General features: G+C 41.1%; 1 protein-coding gene across 1 annotated transcript in view; it reads left to right on the forward strand.

Moving 5' to 3' along the window:
- LOC138656667 (bifunctional heparan sulfate N-deacetylase/N-sulfotransferase 4-like) overlaps positions 1-22091 on the forward strand; it is a 1389166-nt gene that overhangs the window by 1078439 nt on the left and 288636 nt on the right. Inside the window, exon 7 of the mRNA XM_069743763.1 lies at positions 8744-8926. Within this exon, the coding sequence (XP_069599864.1) occupies positions 8744-8926 (183 nt within the window). The remainder of the gene's footprint in view (positions 1-8743; positions 8927-22091) is intronic.

The following is a 22091-nucleotide window of genomic DNA, read 5'->3' on the forward strand; positions in this document are numbered from 1 at the left end:
GGGAACAATCTTCAGCCATGGAGGCGGGGTTTTTGGGTTTTTGATTCACCCTTTCCTTACCCGTTGGCTGCATGCTGGCTGCAATATTGGATTGAAGTTCATTCTCTGTCCTCCATAGTGCACGCCTGCGCAAGGCAAGGTTGTCCTAATAGTGGACAAACTTTAATTTGTCACATAAAAAAGTAAAAAGCATGCATAAAGAAAATATATTAGAACAACAAAAAAAAGGAATGACAATTTAATACCTAATTTCAGAGCACCTTATGACTGTAACTTTAACCCCTTTCTGCCATCTGACGCACTATCCCATCAAAGTGACCTGGTACTTAATTCCCAGGGATGGAATAGTACGGCATGTGCGATAAGCTGTGCTCACAGTGTTGATTATTACAGCTGACATCCGGCACTATGTGCCAGGAGTGGTCACGGACCTCTCCAGGCGCAATAACCGCCGAAATGCTGGCATAGGCTCCCTGCGTTCTTCCCTGAGACCCTCGGAACAACGCAATGTGATCGCGTTGTTCCGAGCGTCTCCTCCGTCCTCCTGTCTGCAGGCCCCAGATCCAATATGGCCACGGGGGGCCTTCCGGGTCTGCAGGGAGGTGGCTTGCAAGCGCCTGCTGAAAGCAGGCACCAGCAAGCCTCCTGCACTGCCTGTCAGATCGCTGATCTGACACAGTGCTTTGCAAAGTGTCAGATAAGCGATCTGACAATATACAATGATGTCCCACCCTGTGACAAAGTAATAAAGTAAAAAAAATATTAACATGTGTAAATAAAAATTCCTTAATAAAAAAGATATAAATGAGGTATCGCTCGTACTGGTGCGAAGAATAAAATTGCTTTATCAATTTTACCAAACACGGTGTTAGGAGTCGAGTAGCCTCTGCTGCACAGGGGGAATCTCGGTCCATCTCCGCTGCGGTCTCCCATTCTCCTCCAGCCGCAGTGGAGTCTGCTCAGCAGGGACGTCGATCCCAGCGTCTCGCTCAGTCTGACTCTGTGAGAAGAGTTACTGCTGCTTCTCCAGCTTCTGCCTTTAAAGCCTATACTGGTCAGCAGCGAGCGGACTTCTCTGGGACTAAGTCCTTATCTGCACACACTGAGCATGCCCAGGGCAAGATCTCCCGTTGGAGATCGAGGGTCATGTGCTCAGGCTCTGCGGCACATTCCATTGGTCCTCTTGGCAGGTCTTGGAAGGGCAAAAGTTCTATAGCCACTTCCTGTGCTGCAGCTATATAAACTGCGCATGACCGCACGGCCATGCGCTAGTATCAAGTCATATGTTCTTTGCACCAGTGTGGTTAGCATAAGTGTGTTCAGGGACCCGGCTGAAATAAGCCCCTAGAATACCGGCACCTCCGGTGAGGAGATTGTATGAGTGTGTTCAGGGACCCGGCTGAAATAAGCCCCTAGAATACCGGCTTCTCCGGTGAGGAGATTGCGTGTTGCTTAACCACAGACTGCTATCAGCTTGGCAGTAAGCTTGTGCTCCTGTGAGGCTAACAGGACGCAGTGCTTTCCTCTCGCGGCTGCTCTGTGAGGTAACAGAGCTAGTCTACACCGCCATATTGTGCCACCATTCACTAGCAGCAGGTTCTTCCTGCACGGTGGACCCCGGGCTGCGAACGCACCATTAATAATAAATATCTATTTCTACTCGGTGCGTTCCGCTAGCCCTAACACACGGAATGGTATAACGCCCCCCCAAAAGAATTTCATGAATTGCTGGTTTTTGTTCATTCTGCCTAACAAAAATCGGAATAAAAAGCAATCAAAAAATGTCATGTGCCCCAAAAAAATGTAAACTCGTCCCGCAAAAAACAAGACCTCACATGACTCTGTGGACCAAAATATGGAAAAAATATAGCTCTCAAAATGTGGTAACGCAATAACTATTTTTGCAATAAAAAGCAGCTTTTAGTGTGTGACAGCTGCCAAACATAAAAACCCGCTATAAAAACCCACTATAAATAGTAAATCAAACTCCCCTTTATCAATGCCTTAGTTAGGGAAAAATAATAGAATAAAAAAAGGATTTATTTTTATTTTTCCATTAGGGTTAGGGATAAAGTTGGGTTAGGGCTACAGTTATGGATAGGGCTAAAGTTATGGTTAAGGTTGGGGCTAAAGTTTGGGTTAGGGCTGGGGCTAAAGTTAGGGTTTGGATTACATTTACAGTTGGGATTAGGGTTAGGGGGGTGTCAGGCTTAGGGGTGTGGTTATGGTTATGGTTGGGATTAGGGTTAGGGGTGTGTTGGAGTTAAGGGTGTGGTTAGGTTTGGTATTAGGGTTAGGGGTGTGTTGGAGTTAGGAGTGTGGTTAGGGTTGGGATTAGGGTTAGAGGCGCGTTTGGGTTAAGGGTGTGGTTAGGGTTATGGTTAGGGTTGGGATTAGGGTTAGGGTGTGTTGGGGTTAGGGTTGGAGTTAGAATTGGGAAGTTTCCACTGTTTAGGCACATCAGGGGCTCTCCAAATGCAACATGGCATCCGATCTCAATTCCAGCCAATTCTCCATTGAAAAAGTAAAACAGTGCTCCTTCTCTTCCGAGCTCTCCTGTATACCCACACAGGGGTTTGCCCCAATAAATGGAGTATCAGCATACTCACGATAAATTGGACAACAACTATTGCTGTCCAATTTCTCTTGTTACTCTTGGGAAAACAAAAATTTGATGCTAAAAAAATCATTTTTGTGGGTAAAAAAAGATTTTTTATTTTCACGGCTCTGCGTTATAAACTATAGTGGCACACTTCGGGGTTCAAATGTCTCACAACTCACATAGATAAGTTCCTTGGAGGATCTAGTTTCCAATATGAGGTCACTTTTGAGGGTTTCTACTGTTTAGGTACATCAGGGGCTCTGCAAATGCAACGTGACGCCCGCAGACCATTCCATCTAAGTCTGCATTCCAAACGGCGCTCCTTCCCTTCCGAGCTCTACCGTGCGCTCAAACGGGGGTTCCCCCAACATATAGGTTATCAGCGTACACAGGACAAATTGGACAACAACATTTGGGGTCCAATATCTCCTGTTACCCTGGGGAAAATACAAAACTGGGAGCTAAAAAATCATTTTTGTGGAAAAAAAAGATTTTTTTATTTTCACGGCTCTGTGTTATAAACTGTAGTAAAAGACTTGGGGGTTCAAAGTTCTCACAACACATCTAGATAAGTTTCTTGGGGTGGTCTACTTTCCAAATTGGTGTCACTTGTGGGGTGTTTCAATGTTTAGGCACATCAGGTGCTCTTCAAACGCAACAAGGCTTCCTCTCTCAATTCCAGTTAATTTTGCATTGAAAAGTCAAACGGCACTCCTTTCCTTTCTGAGCTCTGCCATGCACCAAAACAGTGGTTTACCCCATGTATGGGGTATCAGCGTACTCAGGACAAATCGCTCAACAGCTTTTGGGGTCCAATTTCTTCTGTTACCCTTGGAAAAATTAAAATTTGTTGTTAAAAATGTCATTTTTGTGAAATAATTTGATTTTTTATTTTTACGGCTCTACGTTATATACTTCTGTGAAGCACTTGGTGGGTCATAGTGCTCACCACACATCTAGAAAAGTTCCATAGGGTGTCTACTTTCCAAAATTGTGTCACTTGTGGGGGGATTCTACTGTTTAGGCACATCAGGGCTCTCCAAACGCGACATGGCGTCCTATCTCAATTCCAGCCAATTTTGCATTGGAAAGTGAAATGGCGCTCCTTTCCTTCCGAGCTCTGCCATGCGCCCAAACAGTGGTTCCCCCCCCACAAATGGGGTATCTGTGTACTCAGTATAAATTGTACAACAACCTTTGGGGTTCAATTTTTCCTGTTACCCATGGTAAAATAAAACAAATTGGATCTGAATTAAATTTTTTTGTGAAAAAAAGTTAAATGTTCATTTTTTTTTTAAACATTCCAAAAATTCCTGTGAAAAACCTGAAGGGTTAAATAAACTTCTTGAATGTGATTTTGAGCACCTTGAGGGGTGCAGTTTTTAAAATGGTGTCACACTTGGGTATTTTAAAGCATATAGACCCCTCAAAGTGACTTCAAATGTGATGTGGTCCCTAAAAAAAATGGTGTTGTAAAAATGAGAAATGAAAGGTTAACTTTTAACCTTTATACCTCTCTAACAATAAATTGTGGTTCCAAAATAGTGCTTATGTAAAGTAGACATGCATGAAATGTTACTTTTTATGTATTTTGTGCGGCATATCTCTATGATTTAAGGGCATGAAAATTCAAATTTGGAAAATTGCGAAATTTCCAAAATTTTCTCCAAATTTCCATTTTTTTTCACAAATAAATGCAAGTAATGTCAAGGAAATTTTACCACTGTCATGTGTTAGGTGTCCAGTTCCCACCTCTGCTGCGTCTCCAAATTCTTCCCCAGCCACAGAGAAGTCTGCTCAGCAGAGACGCCAGTCCCAGCATCTAGCTCAGGCTGATACTGGACGACTGGTTACTACTGCACTTCCAGGCTCTGTCCTTGTAGCTAGCAATGTTCAGCAGTGAGCATGTCTTTCTAGTCCTGCTTTTCCCTTACTGAGCATGCCCATGTGATGACCTCCCATTGGAGGTCGGGGGTTACATGCTCAGGTCCTGTTGCGGCTCCTATTCGACCATCTGGAAGGTCTTGCAGCACTGCTGCTATAAAAGGTTCGCTTGGCCGTTCGGCCATGCGCTAGTGTACACTTCTAAACGTGTGTGTGTTGACTTGTGAAAGTCGCTCATTAATTATCCCCTCACATGTGTATGACTGCTCATGCAAGGTGGATGATTACTATCTAGCGCCCGACTTGCTATCAACACGTGACACACAAAAAAGAGTCAAATTGCTGTGACTGCCATTGCGGCACCGTGCGCTTTCACAGCGCTTTCCTTGCCCAAGCCTGGGTGGTTAGTGGCGTCCACCAGAGTGGCACTGTATGCACTCCCGTGCATTTAAATTATTATTTCAGTTACGCTGACACCCCAGTTGCGGTGTTGAGGTCTGGTTGTACTCTAATCCCGAGTCTAGGGTAGAGTTCTGTGACTCCTTGCTTGTGCTCTTTGTCCGGTACCACGGCCCAGTGATGTAACAGGGATCACTTTCTTCACAGTGGGTGAAGTTAACCCATGTTTGAATCCATATTGTACCGCCATATAGTCCGTCATTACTTAGCAGCAGGTTCCATCTCTGCACGGTGGACCACGGGCTGTGAACGCAGCTTACTCTATCTTTGGTGCATTCCACTAGCCCTAACATCATGAAGTACAATATGTTGTGGGAAAACATTGTCAAAATCAGCAGGATCCATGCAAGCATTCCAGAGTTATAACCTTATAAAAGAACAGTGGTCAGAATTGTAAAAATTGGCCTGGTGATTAACATGCAAACCACCCTTGGGGGTTAAGGGGTTAATGATATTAAAAAATATTTAGAAATATGTCCATATCCTTCATCAGGACAAAACACTTAATATCATTTTAGAAAGAAGATATAAAGTAGGTGCTAAGAGAGGAGCATCACTGAGAAACCTGCTTACCCTCAGTTTATATATTGGAGAAACAAAAAAGAGAACATAGCTAGCACAGAAAGGGTTTTTTAGGTGCAGTTCAAACTGTAACATGTGTCCACATAGTGTAAATAAAAAATTCATAATATTGCCAAACAATGAAGAGCATATTATAGAAAGGTTCATAAATTGTGAAAACCATTATTTAGTGTACTGTATAGAATTTGCTGTATGCAAGTTACAGTACATAGGGTGCACTGCAAGAAAAATGAAACAAGGATTTCACAACATATCTATAATATGAACAAACATATTGTTTTCTGGAACGACTAAATATTCTTTGGATATATGTTACAAGGTGACACGGGGTGGTAGTCTTGGGCAAGTCTTTTAAGCAACCGTCTGTGAACACCCCGGCACCTTGCACATGAAGGAGATGGGTACTCACTGTGTCTGCTGAAATTGTAGTCCTAGGAAGCACCATGGAGTCACAGTTCTTTCCCAACAGTAGAACTTTATTAATGATGAAAAGAGAGAAGATAACAGTTCCTGCGCTGTCCCTATCCAGATACTCTGTCTCAACAGCTCCCGTCCAGTTCCAGGGAGATAAAAGTCCTTTAGGGGCACTTGCTCAGTTCTAGTGCCTGTTCCTGCTGCCTGGCAGTCATGTGGCAGCACCTTTTCCCCTCCAGGGGTATATTCCGCTCCCATCAGTGGAGCATGTCCTGCCACGGGCAAGCCTGCCTGGGCTCTGCTCCAGAAGCAGGAAATTGCCGCTCCTTCCCGGCTGCTAACTCAGCCCTTTATTGTTAACCCTTACTGTCCCTGAACTAGTCATGTTCAACACAGTGCAATATAATACAAAGACATGAAATCAATGTAAACATCATACGGTACACATACACCAATAAAACAGTAGTTCATAACAGTAATGCATTGATACATAGCCAAACTATCAGAACACCATATAGGGGACATGTGCCCAACATAAAGGAGAGAGGGAGCAACTGAGTGTCCCCGCCCCCTCCTTACATATACATAAACTCAATATTGATAAGCTTACATGTTATGGTGTTGAAAGAGTAGTGAACCCGGAAAGAGGCAGAGATTGGAAGAAAAAGGTGTTCTTAGGGAAAATGTTCTGGATCCCTAAAATGAATACTAAACAGTAAACAGTGTAATGGTTTACATTTTTGCTATGACATAATGTATTTATATTAATGATGTAATACTTATGTAAAATATCTCTATAAAATAATTTTTATGTTTTTAATTTAAATTTGTTATATACATTCTGATTGATTCATAATGATTTTAAATAGATTCTGGTGAGACACTGGTGACATCTCTATACTTAGGGCATAATCTAATGCCGGAAACAAGTCAGAGAGGTGTCGATGAACTCTCCATAACTATTTTAAAGGATAAAGAATATTGGTTAATTTTTATAAGTTTTTGTACCTGTGTTTTCCTACATCACATTTTTCATAGGTTTCTTGCTTTTATCCAATTGGCACCATGTAATACTACATTTTCCCCCCAGCTTTTAATGATATTGAAAAATATATCTGACAAGGCTCCAAGGTTTATGCTAAGAAACGGATCATGAGCACAAGCCTCATCTAGTCACAAATATTTACAGCAGTTTTACCTCCTATAAGGTAACCATTCAGACAAAAGTTTATCCATGACAAGTTGAGTTTCCCAAGAGTAAAAATAATTGTTACAGAACAACTCTACATTATGGCAGATAAAAAGCGGTTCTGAACAGTGGAGTCCATTTACCCTCATTTTTACCCTCATGGTGTAAAAAAACACCGCAGATGAGAGAATCAATAGAGAACTGGCCATTTTGGAAAGTTCTGAAGACATGACCGTTGTTGATCAAGGACATAGATCATCCATACAAGTCTACAGGTCTAAGACATCACAGACAACGCTCTTCCATGTGTTGTCCATTTTAAACATTGTAATAGGTAGAAGCTGTTTGGCAACTTTTTTTTTGCATACACAAAAATCATTGATGGTAAAAATGGACAGACTGATAAAAATCTCATCTAGCACACAGATGGAAATCGGTCCATTTTGTCACAGGCAGAAAAAAAATGTGTGACTGAGGCCTACAACTTATAATCCTCCAATTTTCTTGGTGGGAAGCACAGTGGCCTTGCAACGATGAAGTCCTGGGTTAAACTCCCACCAAGGACAACATCAACAAGGAATTTTTACATGATTTTGTGGGTACTCCAGTTTACTCTCACACTCTAAAAGACATATTAATAGGAAAGTTAGATTGTGAGCCCCAATGACAGCAATGATAATATCTGTAAAGCAATGTGATGATGATATTGCTATATATAAGTAAGCATTATAATTACATGGATTAAAATTAGGTTTTTTTGTTTTCCCTTATCTTGAGGCTATACACAAATTCACATAGAGTCTCTGCAAAGGTTGTACTGGTGTATTGTAACTGTACCAATATTCACTGAATATTGTTCAATGTCGCTGTCATTCAGCAGTGTCAGAGCACACAAAAGATGCAGTGAACTGCAACTTTAATGCCTGAAGCATCTCAGATGCATTGAGTCACAAGCAATATGTGTCAATAAGCATTTCAATTAAATGTGACATCTCATTACAGCACCTGCAGACAAAATTGGAAAGATAAATACTACTGGTAAGTTATATCTATAATTTTGTGATTAAGGGTAACATTATAAATTAGGGAACATTTTTTAATTATTTTATGTATTTTTTGTCTTTGAGATGTCTATATCTTCAAATATTTCTTTCTGTGACATAACTATTCTGGCATCCACTCAAGAATTTTGCCGTCCACAGACATATTGACACACTCGGAAATGGTGCAATAATTGTCCTTGATTCCTAATGCTGCTCTTACAATAATGGCTTTTTAAATAGATTTCTACATGGCAGTCTTAAGCAGTATTGACTCCCAAAAGATAGAGGTCGGTAGCAAAATAAAAAGCACAGTGTTTCATGATTCCTGTTTGTCTTGTCACATGATGCTATTTTCTACTTATTTGTGTTAGACTTATTTGATATAATGTTTAGGTGTGTTCACCCTGAGAATGGTTGGTATTGTTTGTTACCTTGGAGAGAGAAATCATTAAGACACATTTGCTGGAGCCAAGTTATTCTCATGTGTTTTCTTTCCCTCCATTGGAATCTTGCTGCCATCTACTGATCATAAGATTTATTCCAGCATCCTATGTATGTTATCTTTTACAGATAAGCATCTTTATGACACACTTGTCGAACTATGGAAATGATCGCCTTGGATTGTACACATTTGTTAATCTTGCTGACTTTGTTCAAACATGGACCAACCTGAAACTGCAGACCTTGCCTCCATTACACCTAGCTCAGAAATATTTTGAACTCTTCCCTGAGCAAAAGGATCCTCTCTGGCAGGTATTCACTTTGTCTGCTTGATTTATCATTTGCCGCAATGTTCCTGTATATTGTTTTGTAATGCCAATGATTTTCAATAGAACTACCGTACTATTCCCCACTTGCTCATGTTCCACGTGGACTCGAATAAGTCTTGATACTCCGTGAATACCCAAGCACACTAGGCAAACTTGAGTAACAGGCATTTGCGCTCATTACTAATTACTAGATAACATGCTATACTATTATCTTACCCTCCCACACCTATGAAAAAGGCACCTAGCTTTATGACCAGATGAAGTCATGGTCAAAAGTGTTGGCACCCTTGAAAATGTTCCAGAAAATAAATTATTTCACCCAGAAAATTATTGCAATTACACATTTTGTTATACACATGTTTATTTCCTTTGTGTGTATTGGAACAGAACAAAAGAAGCAAAGAAAAGAAGGCAAACTAGACATAATTTCACACAAAAAGCTCAAAATGGGTTGGTCAAAGTTGTTGGCACCTTTCCAAAATTGACGGTAAACTACTTTGTTTCTAGAATTTTATGCTCATCAAAACTCACCTGTGGCAAGTAACAGATGTGGGTAATATTAAAATCACACCTGAAATCAGACAAAAAGGGGAGAAGTGTATTTAATCTTTGCATTGTATGTCTGCGTGTGCCACACTAAGCATGGAAAAAGAAAGAGAAGCAGAGAGCTGTATGAGGACTTGAGTACCAAAGTTGTTGAAAAATATTGACAAGCACAAGGTTACAAGCCCATCTCCAGAGATTGTGATGTTCCTCTGTCCATAGTGCGCAACATAATCGAGAAGTTTACAATGCATGGCATATTATCTAATCTCTCTGGATGTGGACGGCAAAGAAAAATTGATGAAAGGTTGCAAGTTGCAAGGTAGGGTAGTCTGGATGGTGGAGAAGTAGCTCCAATCAAGTTTCAAAGAAACTCAAGCTATCCTGCAGGCTCAGGGTGCTTCAGTGTCGGCATGAACTATCAGTCAACATTTGAATGAAATGTTATGGCACAGACCCGAGTGAACCCCACTACTGACATAGAGAGAAAAAAAGCAAGACTACAGTTTATAAAATGTATGTGAGTAAGCCAATTTTTGGGGGTAAAGCACATCATGTGTTTACAAAAATGTAATGAGATCTACAAAGAAAAGAACACAGTACCCACAATCAAATATGGAGGTTCAAAGATGTTTTAAAGTTGTTTTTCTGCCTTTAGGCCTGGTAGCCTTGTCTGTGTGCAAAGCATAATGACATCTGAAGATTACCAATGGATTTTGCATCACAATGTAGTGCCCAGTGTGAAAAAAGCTGGGTTTGTGTCAAAGATCATGGCTCCTCCATCCTGACACCTTTCTTTAATAAAGTCCAACATCATGGCACCTTTTTGTAATAATGTCCCGCATCCTGGCCCCTTATTTACTCATTTCCCCCATCCTGAGCCCAAGTGTCCTCCATTCTGGGTTCCATATGTCTCCCATATATCTCCATCCTCTTGGCCCCAAATCCATCATGTCTCCATCTTCCTGGCCCCAAATCCATCATGTCTGCATCCTTCTGACCCCACATCAATCATGTATGCATTCTACTGGCCCCATATCCATCAAATCTGCATCCTCCTGGCCCATTTCTATCACATCTGCATCTTTTTTGCCCCACATCATTATGTCTCCCTGTCTCTCATATTGCGGCTTTAAAAAAAAAAATGTTTCTTTTTACCTAGCTGTGGTCTAGCAGCATCCTCTTCCTTTTTTGTACATCACATGCCATCTCTGATTGGCTGGCAGCTGTTCTCTATTGTGGTGCCAGAAGTCGGTGACTTTTTGTTCCCACAATATTTTGAATGTGCATCTTCGGACTCGTGTTAGGTTGTAAATTGGGGGCAATGGAACCGTATCGAGGCACCACTTCTTGCGTGTTCGGGAAACTGCCTGCTATTTTATCAAATGCCCCTGCCGAATCGTGGAGAACCCCTGAATCCCTCCCTTGAACCGTAATCCCTCTCATCAATCCCACCCTCAAATACAGTAAGTCCCTGAATATAGCTTAAAATCTACATTCTCTATCACAATCAGACACAAGATTTCATGGAAATAAAATTTACCTACTTGTATTCTTATGGAGAAGGAGAGTACTTGAAAGAATTCATGAAAAAATTGGAGATAACATACAAGCTCTAAGCATAAGTTGTCCTCGATCAACCCAACATCCCAGTATTGCCTTTTGATCCACAGTTCTGCAAATTTGTTATTTATATTTGTACAAGTTTTCATTGCCTATGTTAAGACTGCTAGTAAGTATATGAAAAAGGTGCTGTTCACCTTCACTTCAATGAAACTTGATAATTGTACCATGAATGTTAAATGTTTGGCGTGAGCAGCTCACAACTGCATCAAAAGGTGAGCTCTACTTATGGTCTTATATCTACACATAACAGGCAGGGTGCGCGAATGATTGACAGGTATCATGCATGCTGTTAGGTATCTGTAGGAGTGATGTCATTAGCACTGCTCTTCTCACGATGCAATAATGAGCTGTACAGAAAAAGCCTTCAAAGTGGTTGTCTCATAAATAACATATAATACAAAATAGGTGATAAATGTATGTTTGCTGTAGGTCTGACAATCCTTATCTCCAAAACTGAGAACAGGGGTACTAAAGTTCCCTGTCCAAATGTAGTGTTGGTGAGCAAGTGCAACCATTGCTCAATTTACTGTCAATATCTATGTGGTCACACATGCTAATTAACACTCAATTCACAAAGGTGATTTTTGCAACCCCAGTCTTGGGATCTTTGGGTGTGTCAGTAACCATGCCCAAACAACAGTCATGTATTTATCATCTATACTATGGATAGGTTACAAATATTGCTTATAGCACAGGTCCTTTAAGACCATTTTCACACAAAAGTGTTTTGAACCAAGAACATGCAAAAAAGTGTTTTGCTGCTATTGAGTGAGTATACAGTCTTAAAATCCACAGTAGAATACACAGTGGAATTTTGAAGCAAAAATCAAGAAACCTGAAAATAACACAACTTGCACATTTAGAAAATGTTCAGCATACTCTAAAACAGACCTTTGCAAAGTGTGGCTCACAGGCCACTACTGACCCTCTGACTGTTCCTGCCCAGGCTCACCGAGATAGCCAAAAAACTAAAAATTGTGGCCCACAGGCCACACCTGGCAGCTGTCCTCCCCCACTCGCATTCTGATTTCACTGCTATGTGTATCCTCAAGGTGCAGATAGCAGTGAATACAGTGGTGGAGTAGGGAGACTATTCTTTCTCCTTATACCATTCAATTTAGCATGTGTGAGTGAGATGACAGCAGACACTAAGCATGGAAAAAGAAAGAGAAGCAGAGAGCTGTATGAGGACTTGGGTACCAAAGTTGTTGAAAAATATTGACAAGCACAAGGTTACAAGCCCATCTCCAGAGATTGTGATGTACATCGTGTCTGGATCAATGCTCAAAGCAAGATTGGAGCAGAGCGCTAGGGGAACAGGGGCAAGACTAATTTTTTTTTATCTGAGTGTGAACTCTTCCTGTATATAGGTGGATATATGTGGACTCCTGCACCTGCAACATAAAAGGTGGGCTGTGTGTAGGCTCATATTGCATGTAGAGGCATTGTGCTTTAGGACTCACACTGTATATAACGGAGCTGTGTGTGTGAAAGCTCACACTGTATATAGGAGAGGCTGTGTGTGGGGGCTTATACTCTTTATAGGGGAGCTGTGTGCAGGCTAATACTGTATGCTGGGGGTTGTGTGTGTGTGAAGCTCAGGTGGGCTGTATGTGGGCTCCCACTGCATATGGAGGGAGCTGTGTGTGGAATTTTACTGTATATAGGTGGGAACTGTGTGTGGACTCACTCATTATATAAAGGGGACTGTGTGTGGGGGCTTATACTGTGTATAGGGGGCTGTGCTGGGGACCGTACTTTATATAGTGGTCCTCTGAGGACCATCATACTGTGTAAACTGATGACCAAAAGGTAACAATGTTTTGAACTTTTGATTTTCCGGCTCCATATCTCACCATCCACTAATTCTTTGAACGTGAGACTACCATCATTTTATAGAAAATCTCTTAAATAAATTTGACTTTCAACTATTGTGCATATGATTATGCATGGGCATGCTCACTAACAGATTCAAGCATGTCTCAACCTAAATCTTACTGCAGGTCTCTTCTATCCGTTCCTAAAGTTGATGCATACTCATTGACTCACTTGGGTATGTATACAGCTTTTTCTTCAACCCTACCCACCAGTGTTTGTTTGGATTAAGGTCTGGGTAATGTGTGGGCCAATCCAACACCTCAACTTCATTGTCATTGAATCATTTCTTCGTCAATCTTGAAGTATGGTTCGAGTCGTTGTCCTTTCATACCCATAGTACTCGAGTGTACAAAGTATCTTGTCTTTTAGAATACGCACATATAGCTCAAGATTGAGATCATCAGTCCTGGTCAAGTATCCAACACCTTTTGTTGTGAAACAAATCCATATCATCAGACTTCTATCAAACTTGACAGTTCCTTTTTTTTCTCGATCCATTATCCCCCTTTTCCCTTGTTTCTTCCAGACCCATTTGCACCCATCAGTGCCTCGTCAATTGATATTTGACTCATCACTCCAAATTATCCATTTCCAATCTTCTATTGTCCACATTTCATACGTTTTTGCAAACTCAAGCAAATGCTTCTTATGATGATATTGAAGTCAAGGCATCTTCACCTTTTTTTAATGCTATAATTCCAGACTTGTGCAATGTGTGTCACACGGTGCTTGCATGGACCTCTGTGATCTCACTACTATGAAGCATGCGAGACACCTCCACTGCTGTATTTGTTGCATCACAACTAATAGACCTTGTGATGATCAGACTTGTTGAGTCTGATATTTTGCTTGGTCGTCCATCTCTTGGCTTTTGAATGGATGGTCAAACTTAATTTAGTATTATTTCAACAGTCATAGCACTCGCATGATGCAGTTTTGAAATTTTCTTGGCAGAGAAATGGCTATCGAAGAAATGGGTGATGCCATTTCTCTTTTCTTGGAAAATCTTCTTCATGGCTGCTACTTAATTCGAACCAGTTACCTTTTCAAGTGGGAATAAACCTAATAACACACTTGGCTATTAGAGAACATGACAACAGGTTGTAATTTGTAATATACAGGAAGAAAAAGATTTTTCCACCACCAAAAGCAAAACAGTAACATTGAATTGACATGGCAAGAATCTGCATAACTAATCATATGCAAAACACTTGCAAGTTAACTTTATGTATGAGATAGCCAATATGATTGCGTATAAAATTATGGTAGTTTCAAGTTCTAAGCGGTATTTGATGGTGAGATATGGAGCTTGAAAGTCAGAAGTTCAAAACATTGTTACTCTTTTGCTCATCAATGTATAGGGAGCTGTGTGGATTATTATACTGTATATTGGGGAGTTGTGAGGCCTATTACAGTGAAAGGGGGTTGTGGAGGATCATAACATCATGTATATCAAGGGGCTGTGGTGACCATCATCCATTGAATGGGGATTTGGGTATTATTACTGTCTATAAGAGGCCTGTGTGAACAATCATATCATATGTGAGGGCCATCGTATCATATGTGGAGCACTGTCAGGACATGTGCTGAAGGGCTGTGAGGACCATTATACTGTCTGTGGGGGTCTCTGGGGGTCATCATTTTGTGTGGTAGGCTGTGTGTGGGGATCTGTGAGGATCATCATAATGTCTGTTGGGGCTGTTAGATCCATCATACTAGGTAGGTAGCTGTGGTACCATCATGCAGTGTGTTGGGGCCATCAAACTATGATTTGGAGCTGTGGGGCTATTATACTGTGTGTAGGCCATCATTCTATGTTGGGGGGTTGTGAGGCATCATAAGGCATTGAAATAATGTGGTGGCATTAAACTGTGTGCAAGACTGTGGGGACATTCTACTGTGTGTGGTATGGCTGTGGGGACATCAAACTGAGTGTGAGTTCTGGGAGCTCTTCATTATTTGTAACACATTTCCACATGCACCACAAGGAGTGGAGTTTTAACGCATCCTTGGATTTACATGTTACAATCAGACCTATTGTAACATGTATTAGCAGTAGCAGAGAGTCACAATACTTAAATCTGCTCAATATTAAGTGACAGAATTAATATTAACACACAATAATTAATATGTTCAAAATAATTTTGAGCATAATTAATGTCAAGAATTAATTCAGTCCCCTACTGCAGTAATGGTCTCTCACGTGGCTTCTAAGGAAAATGAGGTGCCCACAGCTCCTCTAAAAGCTTTGGCTCACGGTCTCTGATTGGTCGCGTGAGCGGTCACATGGGCGTCACGCGACCAATCAGAAGCCATTACGTCATCGAAAGGTCCTTCAAGCGCTGATTCTTAGGAAGGAAGGGTCCCCGTTACAACCAGGGCGCATCCGAGGGTGAGTATAGCAATATTTTTTATTTTTATTCTTTATTTTAAACTTAAATCTGAATTCCGATACCAATTCTTGATATCTTAAACATATCGGGAATCAGTATCGGAATTCCGATTCCAGATTCAGAAGATCGCCGACTTCATGGCCGAGCCCACACAGGGGTCGGGTCGGGTTTCATGAAACCCGACTTTGCCAAAAGTCGGCGACTTCTGAAAATGGCCGACCCGTTTCGCTCAACCCTAACCACAGCATGTCAGGAATTTAATCAGTAGAATGTAATGAATGCAGTAAATCCGCATGGTTCAGTGAACACATTCCGATATACCTGCGTTCAATAAAATGCAGGGTTTTGGATGCAGCCAACATTTGCTGCTTCCAAAGCACTACTATTTCTGGAATGTGGGTACATAGCCTTATAAATTTTTTTGCAAAATTTGTCAATGAAATTCTGCTTGAAGTGTATCCTAGCATAAGCAGAAATTAATCTTTATAGCTCTCTAATACACTTTATGAATTGATAAATATTCCTCAAATAGTGCAAACTTAGAATTGACAGTCTTAATGTCATGGCCACTCCTTCTGCGGCCATGCCTCCTGCCGGGATCACCACCGCTTTCTCCGCTCATACTTACCCACTGCGGCACGCTCCTCCTGCAGGTGCGCGTCCTCTGCTTCATTGTTCTCCGCTCTGTGGTACTCGTCGGGTGCGCGTGTGCACCGCCCACACTAGCAGTTCCTCTTTCTGATTTACAGGCACTCTGTATCTCCTCTCTGATCCTGGAGGACCGTGACCCGGAAGCACTCCATGTATTTAAGGCGATTCCTTCCTTTGCTCCTTGCCTGTCTGTCATTTGTGCTTCTGTGACTCAGGTCCACCTTTGTCTTTGCTCTGCCTGTTCTGAGTCTCCGCTCTGTCCAGCCATTCAGCTTCTCTGCCTTTCCCAGGCTTCCTTGTCTCCTCATCCAGTCCAGCCTTCCCAGTTTCCGCTCTGTACTCTGTTAGTCTGGTGTCTCAGTCCTGTCCTGCTTCCTTTGTGTCTTCCCCTTCCCAGTGCTCCTTTGGTCTCGCCTGTATTCAGCTCTTACCAAACCGTACTTCATCTTAATAATAATAATAATAATAATCTTTATTTTTATATAGCGCTAACATATTCCGCAGCGCTTTACAGGTTGCACACATTATCATCACTGTCCCCGATGTGGCTCACAATCTAGAATCCCTATCAGTATGTCTTTGAAATGTGGGAGGAAACCGGAGTGCCCGGAGGAAACCCACGCAAACACGGAGAGAACATACAAACTCTTTGCAGATGTTGTCCTGGGTGGGATTAGAACCCAGGACCCCAGCGCTGCAAGGCTGCTGTGCTAACCACTGCGCCACCGTGCTGCCCATCTTACCCCACTCTGTCCGTCCTACTCCCAGCTTCTCTATTTTGTACCTCCTACTACCTGTCTCCGGGTTCCAGCTTCTGCGGCAATAGTCTCCCTTGGGTCTGCCCCTATCGCTCTCTGTATAGGGGGTGGTCTACCTGGTCAGCTCACTTTTGAGAGGTTCGTTGTCGTGGATCTGCAGGTCCACTCCAGGTGTTCCAAAAGATCTCACACTTAAAATTTCCTGTTTTATTATTGTGGCTCATAATCTTGAATAAATGTCAGATATTTTTCAATTGTACAGTGTTAACATACTGTGTCAGAAATTTGAGACAAAATTTGATCATACTGCATCACACATTATTGTATTTCCTTCAAACTACACTAGACTGTGAGGCAATCACTTTATTGTCGGTCAAAACCCAGAAAGTGTCTAAAACACAAAATAAATACAGCATGTACAAGTTATTAAAAGCATTCTTTTGCTGTAAATTAAGCCAGAATTCTGCCACATTTTTGATTGATAAATGTCCTTCTTTTTGTTTAAATAAAAAAAATGTCTTACTGTGACCTCGGCCACATACCGTCATGTTCTCGTACAGATTGAGTTTGATCAATAGTAGTTACAAAGCAAGAATTTGTGTGAATAGTTAATTTTTCCCACAAAATCCTTCTAATAAAAGGAATTTAATTTGAAAAAACCCTTTTAACTGCAAAGATGAAGAATGTAACTTTGCCATATTATGTAATATAATATTACATTGCCTTAGCCTTATTTACTGTCTCAAACATCTGTTCGCTTCTTTGCTATACATATATTCCTCTACAGCGCTTTTCATTACACTACAAACCTTGACAGGCTTCTACAAGACAGATAAGAGATTGATTAAGGAATTCTAATCCAAATCCATTGATTTTATTTAACTGTGCATTACGGCAATTACCAAGCATGGCTGTAATCAGATAAATGAAATACCGTAGCTTCAATGTTATATTTATTATTAATGCAGTCCAAGAAACAGAACGATCCCTGAGGTTCAGGATAATGGGCCAGTTTCATTCAATTATATTTTTTTGATGTAAGCTGTACATTGAACTCTGAAATCTCGAGTTTATGTGTAGCAAAGAACAGTAATATTATTTGAAAATGTCTGTCTTAGCCCCATAAACATTGATAATACTCAAGCTGATCACACCCATGGGTATCATGAGTTTTTGAAAACATGTAGTAAAATTATTACTTTATACCATACAATCAATGTAGCACGTTTGTTGTAATTCATAAAATGCTATTAAAATAAAGAGACTATATACATAGGGTGAGAGTTTAAAGAGGTATTCCCATCTCCAAGATCCTATAGTAGGTGTAATTATAATAACACTAGCAAATACTATATTTTTTGGACTATTAGACACACTTTTCCCCCAAAATTAACAAAGTGCAAAGTGAATGAGCTGCAGAAAAATCTAAATCAAATCAATATTTGGTGTGATCAACCTTTGCTTTATACAGTGCATCAAAACGGAAAAAAAAATCCAAGTGCAGTGAAATTGCAAAAAAAAAAATGCAATCCCACACTTGTTTTTTGTTTGGCTTTTTTACTAGGTTCACTAAATGCTAAAACTGACCTGCCATTATGATTCTCCTGGTCATTATGAGTTCATAGACACCAAACATGTCTATGTTCATTTTTATCTAAATGTTGAAAAAAATTCCAAACTTTCTTAAAAAAAAGCACCATTTTCCGATACCCGTAGCATCTCTATTTTTCATGATCTTGGGTTAGGTGAGAGCGTATTTTTTGCGTGCCAAGTTGGCGATTTAATGATACCATTTTGGTGGAGATGCGATCTTTTGATCACGATTCCACCCGCAGCTATTGTGAGCACATGTCATCTGTTCAAAACAGCTGACATGTCCCCGGAAAGATGTGGGCTCACCGCCGGAGCCCACATCAAAGGGAGGTAGTCTGACATTGGCAAACTATTATGCCCGAAGTCGGCAAAGGGGTTAAAAATGATTTTCAGCAAAAAGAAGAACAAGGAGTTCAGAAACTGATGATATGACCTTTAACGTGGCCTGATTTCAACATCATCAAGTCTGTCATCACAAAAACCGATAGAAGAATTTATACAAGCCTATATGCACAGAAGATCTAAGCTTCAAGATTTTCACCCAATCTCCACGATGTCTGGATCAGCCTCTTTGCTGATTTCCTTCAAAACTGTGTGCAGTATAGCTAGAAAATTGAATGCTGTTTTGAAAGCATGAATGTTCATTACTGATGGGAAAGCACTAAAAAGCTCCAGTGTTCGTTGCTCGAATGAGTAATAGTAATGAGCTTCATGGAAGTCAATGGGAAACTCGAGCATTTTTTACAGCAGACCCTACCAGGAGGTCTGGGAGAGTTGGAAAATAGCTGAAATGGATGGAAACATCATTAAAATGAAATTGTAACAGCATGTGGAGGACCTCTGGATGTATCTCAGACTCTAAGTTTACTGCTGGGAATAATGTTGTCAGAGTATTATGCCACTTTTCCAGACAGACAATAAAACATAAAAAACTGACGATAAAATGGATTTTCCAGAAAAAAAATGTTAGGAAACATTCTTTCCTGTATAATGGCTTGTGTATAAGGCAAAATAAAAAAGAGGTCTCACTATATTTCCAATCTCTCACTGCATTGCTCTGTTGTTTTTAGCAATAGATTAAAAAACGTTTTAAAAAATGACGTGCGGTCCCTCCTATTCTACTCTGTAACCAGTTAAGGCAAAGCAGATAGCTGCAGGCTGATATCATCAGGCGGCTGGTGAGGGCCAAGGTTATTGGCCCCTTCCCAGCCTAAAAATACCAGCCCGCAATTGCCCCAGAACTGTCACATCACATTAGATGTACCAATTCTGGTGCCCTGTCTCAGCTTTTCCCAATTACCTGGGTGCTGTGGCAATAGCAGTAATGGGACTTGGGGATGATGACAGCTGTGATTTGTCAAGAATCACAGCTGTCATCAACCACTGCGGTTAGTAATGGAGAGATGTCTGTCACACCCCCATTACTGGCCCATTAAGAAAAAGGAAAAACACACACACAAAAATCCTCTATGCCCTTGTTCTCCCTTTTGTTAAAAAAACAAATCCCATGCAGCTCTGAAGTAGTTCAAGGATCCTACGTCATCTAAACATGATGAAGAACCGTAATGACTCTTCATAGGTTTTTGTAGCCACCACTGCCAGGCTGTTCTGAGAGACTTTCCGGCTATGAACTGATGTAGCCTCACTGATATTAGTGAGGGTACATGAGTTCACAACCACCTGTGTCTCACGGAGCACCGTAATTGGCAGTCCGACAATCCACGTGACCTGGCGGAATCACTGTAGTATGTCGGACTGCGCTGTCATGCAGAACACAGTCTGGCAGTTCAATGAACTACAGTGATTCTGTCAGGCTACGTGGACTACTGTACTGTGCTTTGCATGACCTACCGATTGTGAAGCCCAGTAACCTTAGGACAGCCTTTAAGGGAGACTTTAATGTTATTGAATTTTCCAGCTATTGGAACACCAGAAGGCTGAAAACTCTGGTAACCATAGTTCACAACCTCCAGGTGTCCCAGTACCTGGGAACTCCAGTAATCTTAAAGTGTCCCTTAAAAGATCTCTTAAGTTTTCTGGGCCTCACAGCTGACGGGAGACCCGGTGACTGTGAACTCAGATATGCATTTGGATTGTCTTGCCTTGTTCCTACCTTTGAAGACAACAGATGAATAATGTGAATACGGCCGTGCAATTTTAAATGTAAAAGTGATATCAGTCTTATGTATATGTATTATTGTAATGTACAGAATGTGAAGTGTTAATGCCTAATGTGAGTAAAATGCAGTATAAGCTTAGGATAGCATAACTACAGCTCACACAGTAAAGGATTTAGTAATACCATATGCGATAAGGAAATGGTTAATAATTGAACTAGCCCAGTGAATCGGCATTAGTGCTGATAAAAAGGGGGGCACTTTCTGATGGTGTGAGTTTAGTGAGATACAGTGAAGTGCATAGTGAAGGTCAAGGTCAGATGTTGTGGGTTGCTAGGGACCACACGTGTCGCTTGTTCCAGAGGCATGATTGGGATTCAGGGTGGTCACTCCTGTCATGTACAGAGCCTGTCTGGTGTAGAGTCTGCCGGACTCTGTCAAAGAGTGGAACATGGAAAAGGGACAATCATAGATGAAAGGTGATGGTTAGTCCCGGGTGTTCTGCTGAGGTGGATGAAAAACTCCTGAGACTGACAGAATCAGTGGGTTTGGCGGTAGTTCAATATGAGCTAGCGACAGGGATGAAGAAGAGTTGTGATAAGGAAGAAGAAAATGTGAATTACCATGCCCTAACCTGCCTGATGAACTTGGACTGTTTAGTAAAAGTTTTCTTGTTGAAAAGAACTTGGTGTCCCATGCATTGTGTGAGGCGGCTCCTGATGATGGAAGCCTGGAGGCAGGGGAGGCATGGAGCCTACAAGTGAGTGTGGTGCACCCCACACCATACAGCACACAGGAACCTGGACACTGTTTGTCTACAAAGTGTTAAAAGTGAAACCGGACAGCAGCTTGGTCACGACTACCACTCTGTCACCAATGTTCACAGCCGCCTGGCAGCTGTGAGGTCCAGAAACCTTAAGGGAGCCATTAAAGAAGATGTTAAGGTTAATGGCGTTCCCAGCTGCTTGAACACCTGGAGGCTATGAACTCTGGTAAGCTTAGCTCACAACCTCTAGGTGTCCCAGTAGCTGGGAACTTCAGCAACCTTAAAGTTTAAATTGGTTATGGAAGAAAAAGGAAAACCATTTCATCCTATCTTGTAGATCAAGTATAAAAAAATCCAGCTTCTTCAAATTGTGATGTTAAATTGAAATATGTCTAAAAAAAAAATCAGTGCATGGTATTTACATAGGTAGCAATGCATTTCAAATGCATACATCGCTTTTTGTCAGAGTTACACACAGAATGATTGCAAGGCATTTAAGTATCCGAGCAACAAGTGTGTATCAAACAATCAGGTGATCACCAAATAAAACCAGATTTTGCACAAAAATTAAAATCAACAATCAAAGAATAACAAGTACAAACACAAACACGATGGCAGAAATTCCAATGATATAAACTGTCTTAATAATGGAACATAAGTTATTTGCACATATTCAATTTGGGTTATATGTGTCATGGCTGTACATCAAATATGCTTCTCGATTGTGCAATCGCTTCTTGATATCCAAGCCCCTTGGGGTTGCTAGTATTTTCTCCCAAATACTTGAAGTGAAGAAGTCTTGCAATGTCTAGATGCATAAGAA

The sequence above is a fragment of the Ranitomeya imitator genome, chromosome 1 (assembly GCF_032444005.1).
Source record: "Ranitomeya imitator isolate aRanImi1 chromosome 1, aRanImi1.pri, whole genome shotgun sequence".
NCBI lineage: Eukaryota > Metazoa > Chordata > Amphibia > Anura > Dendrobatidae > Ranitomeya > Ranitomeya imitator.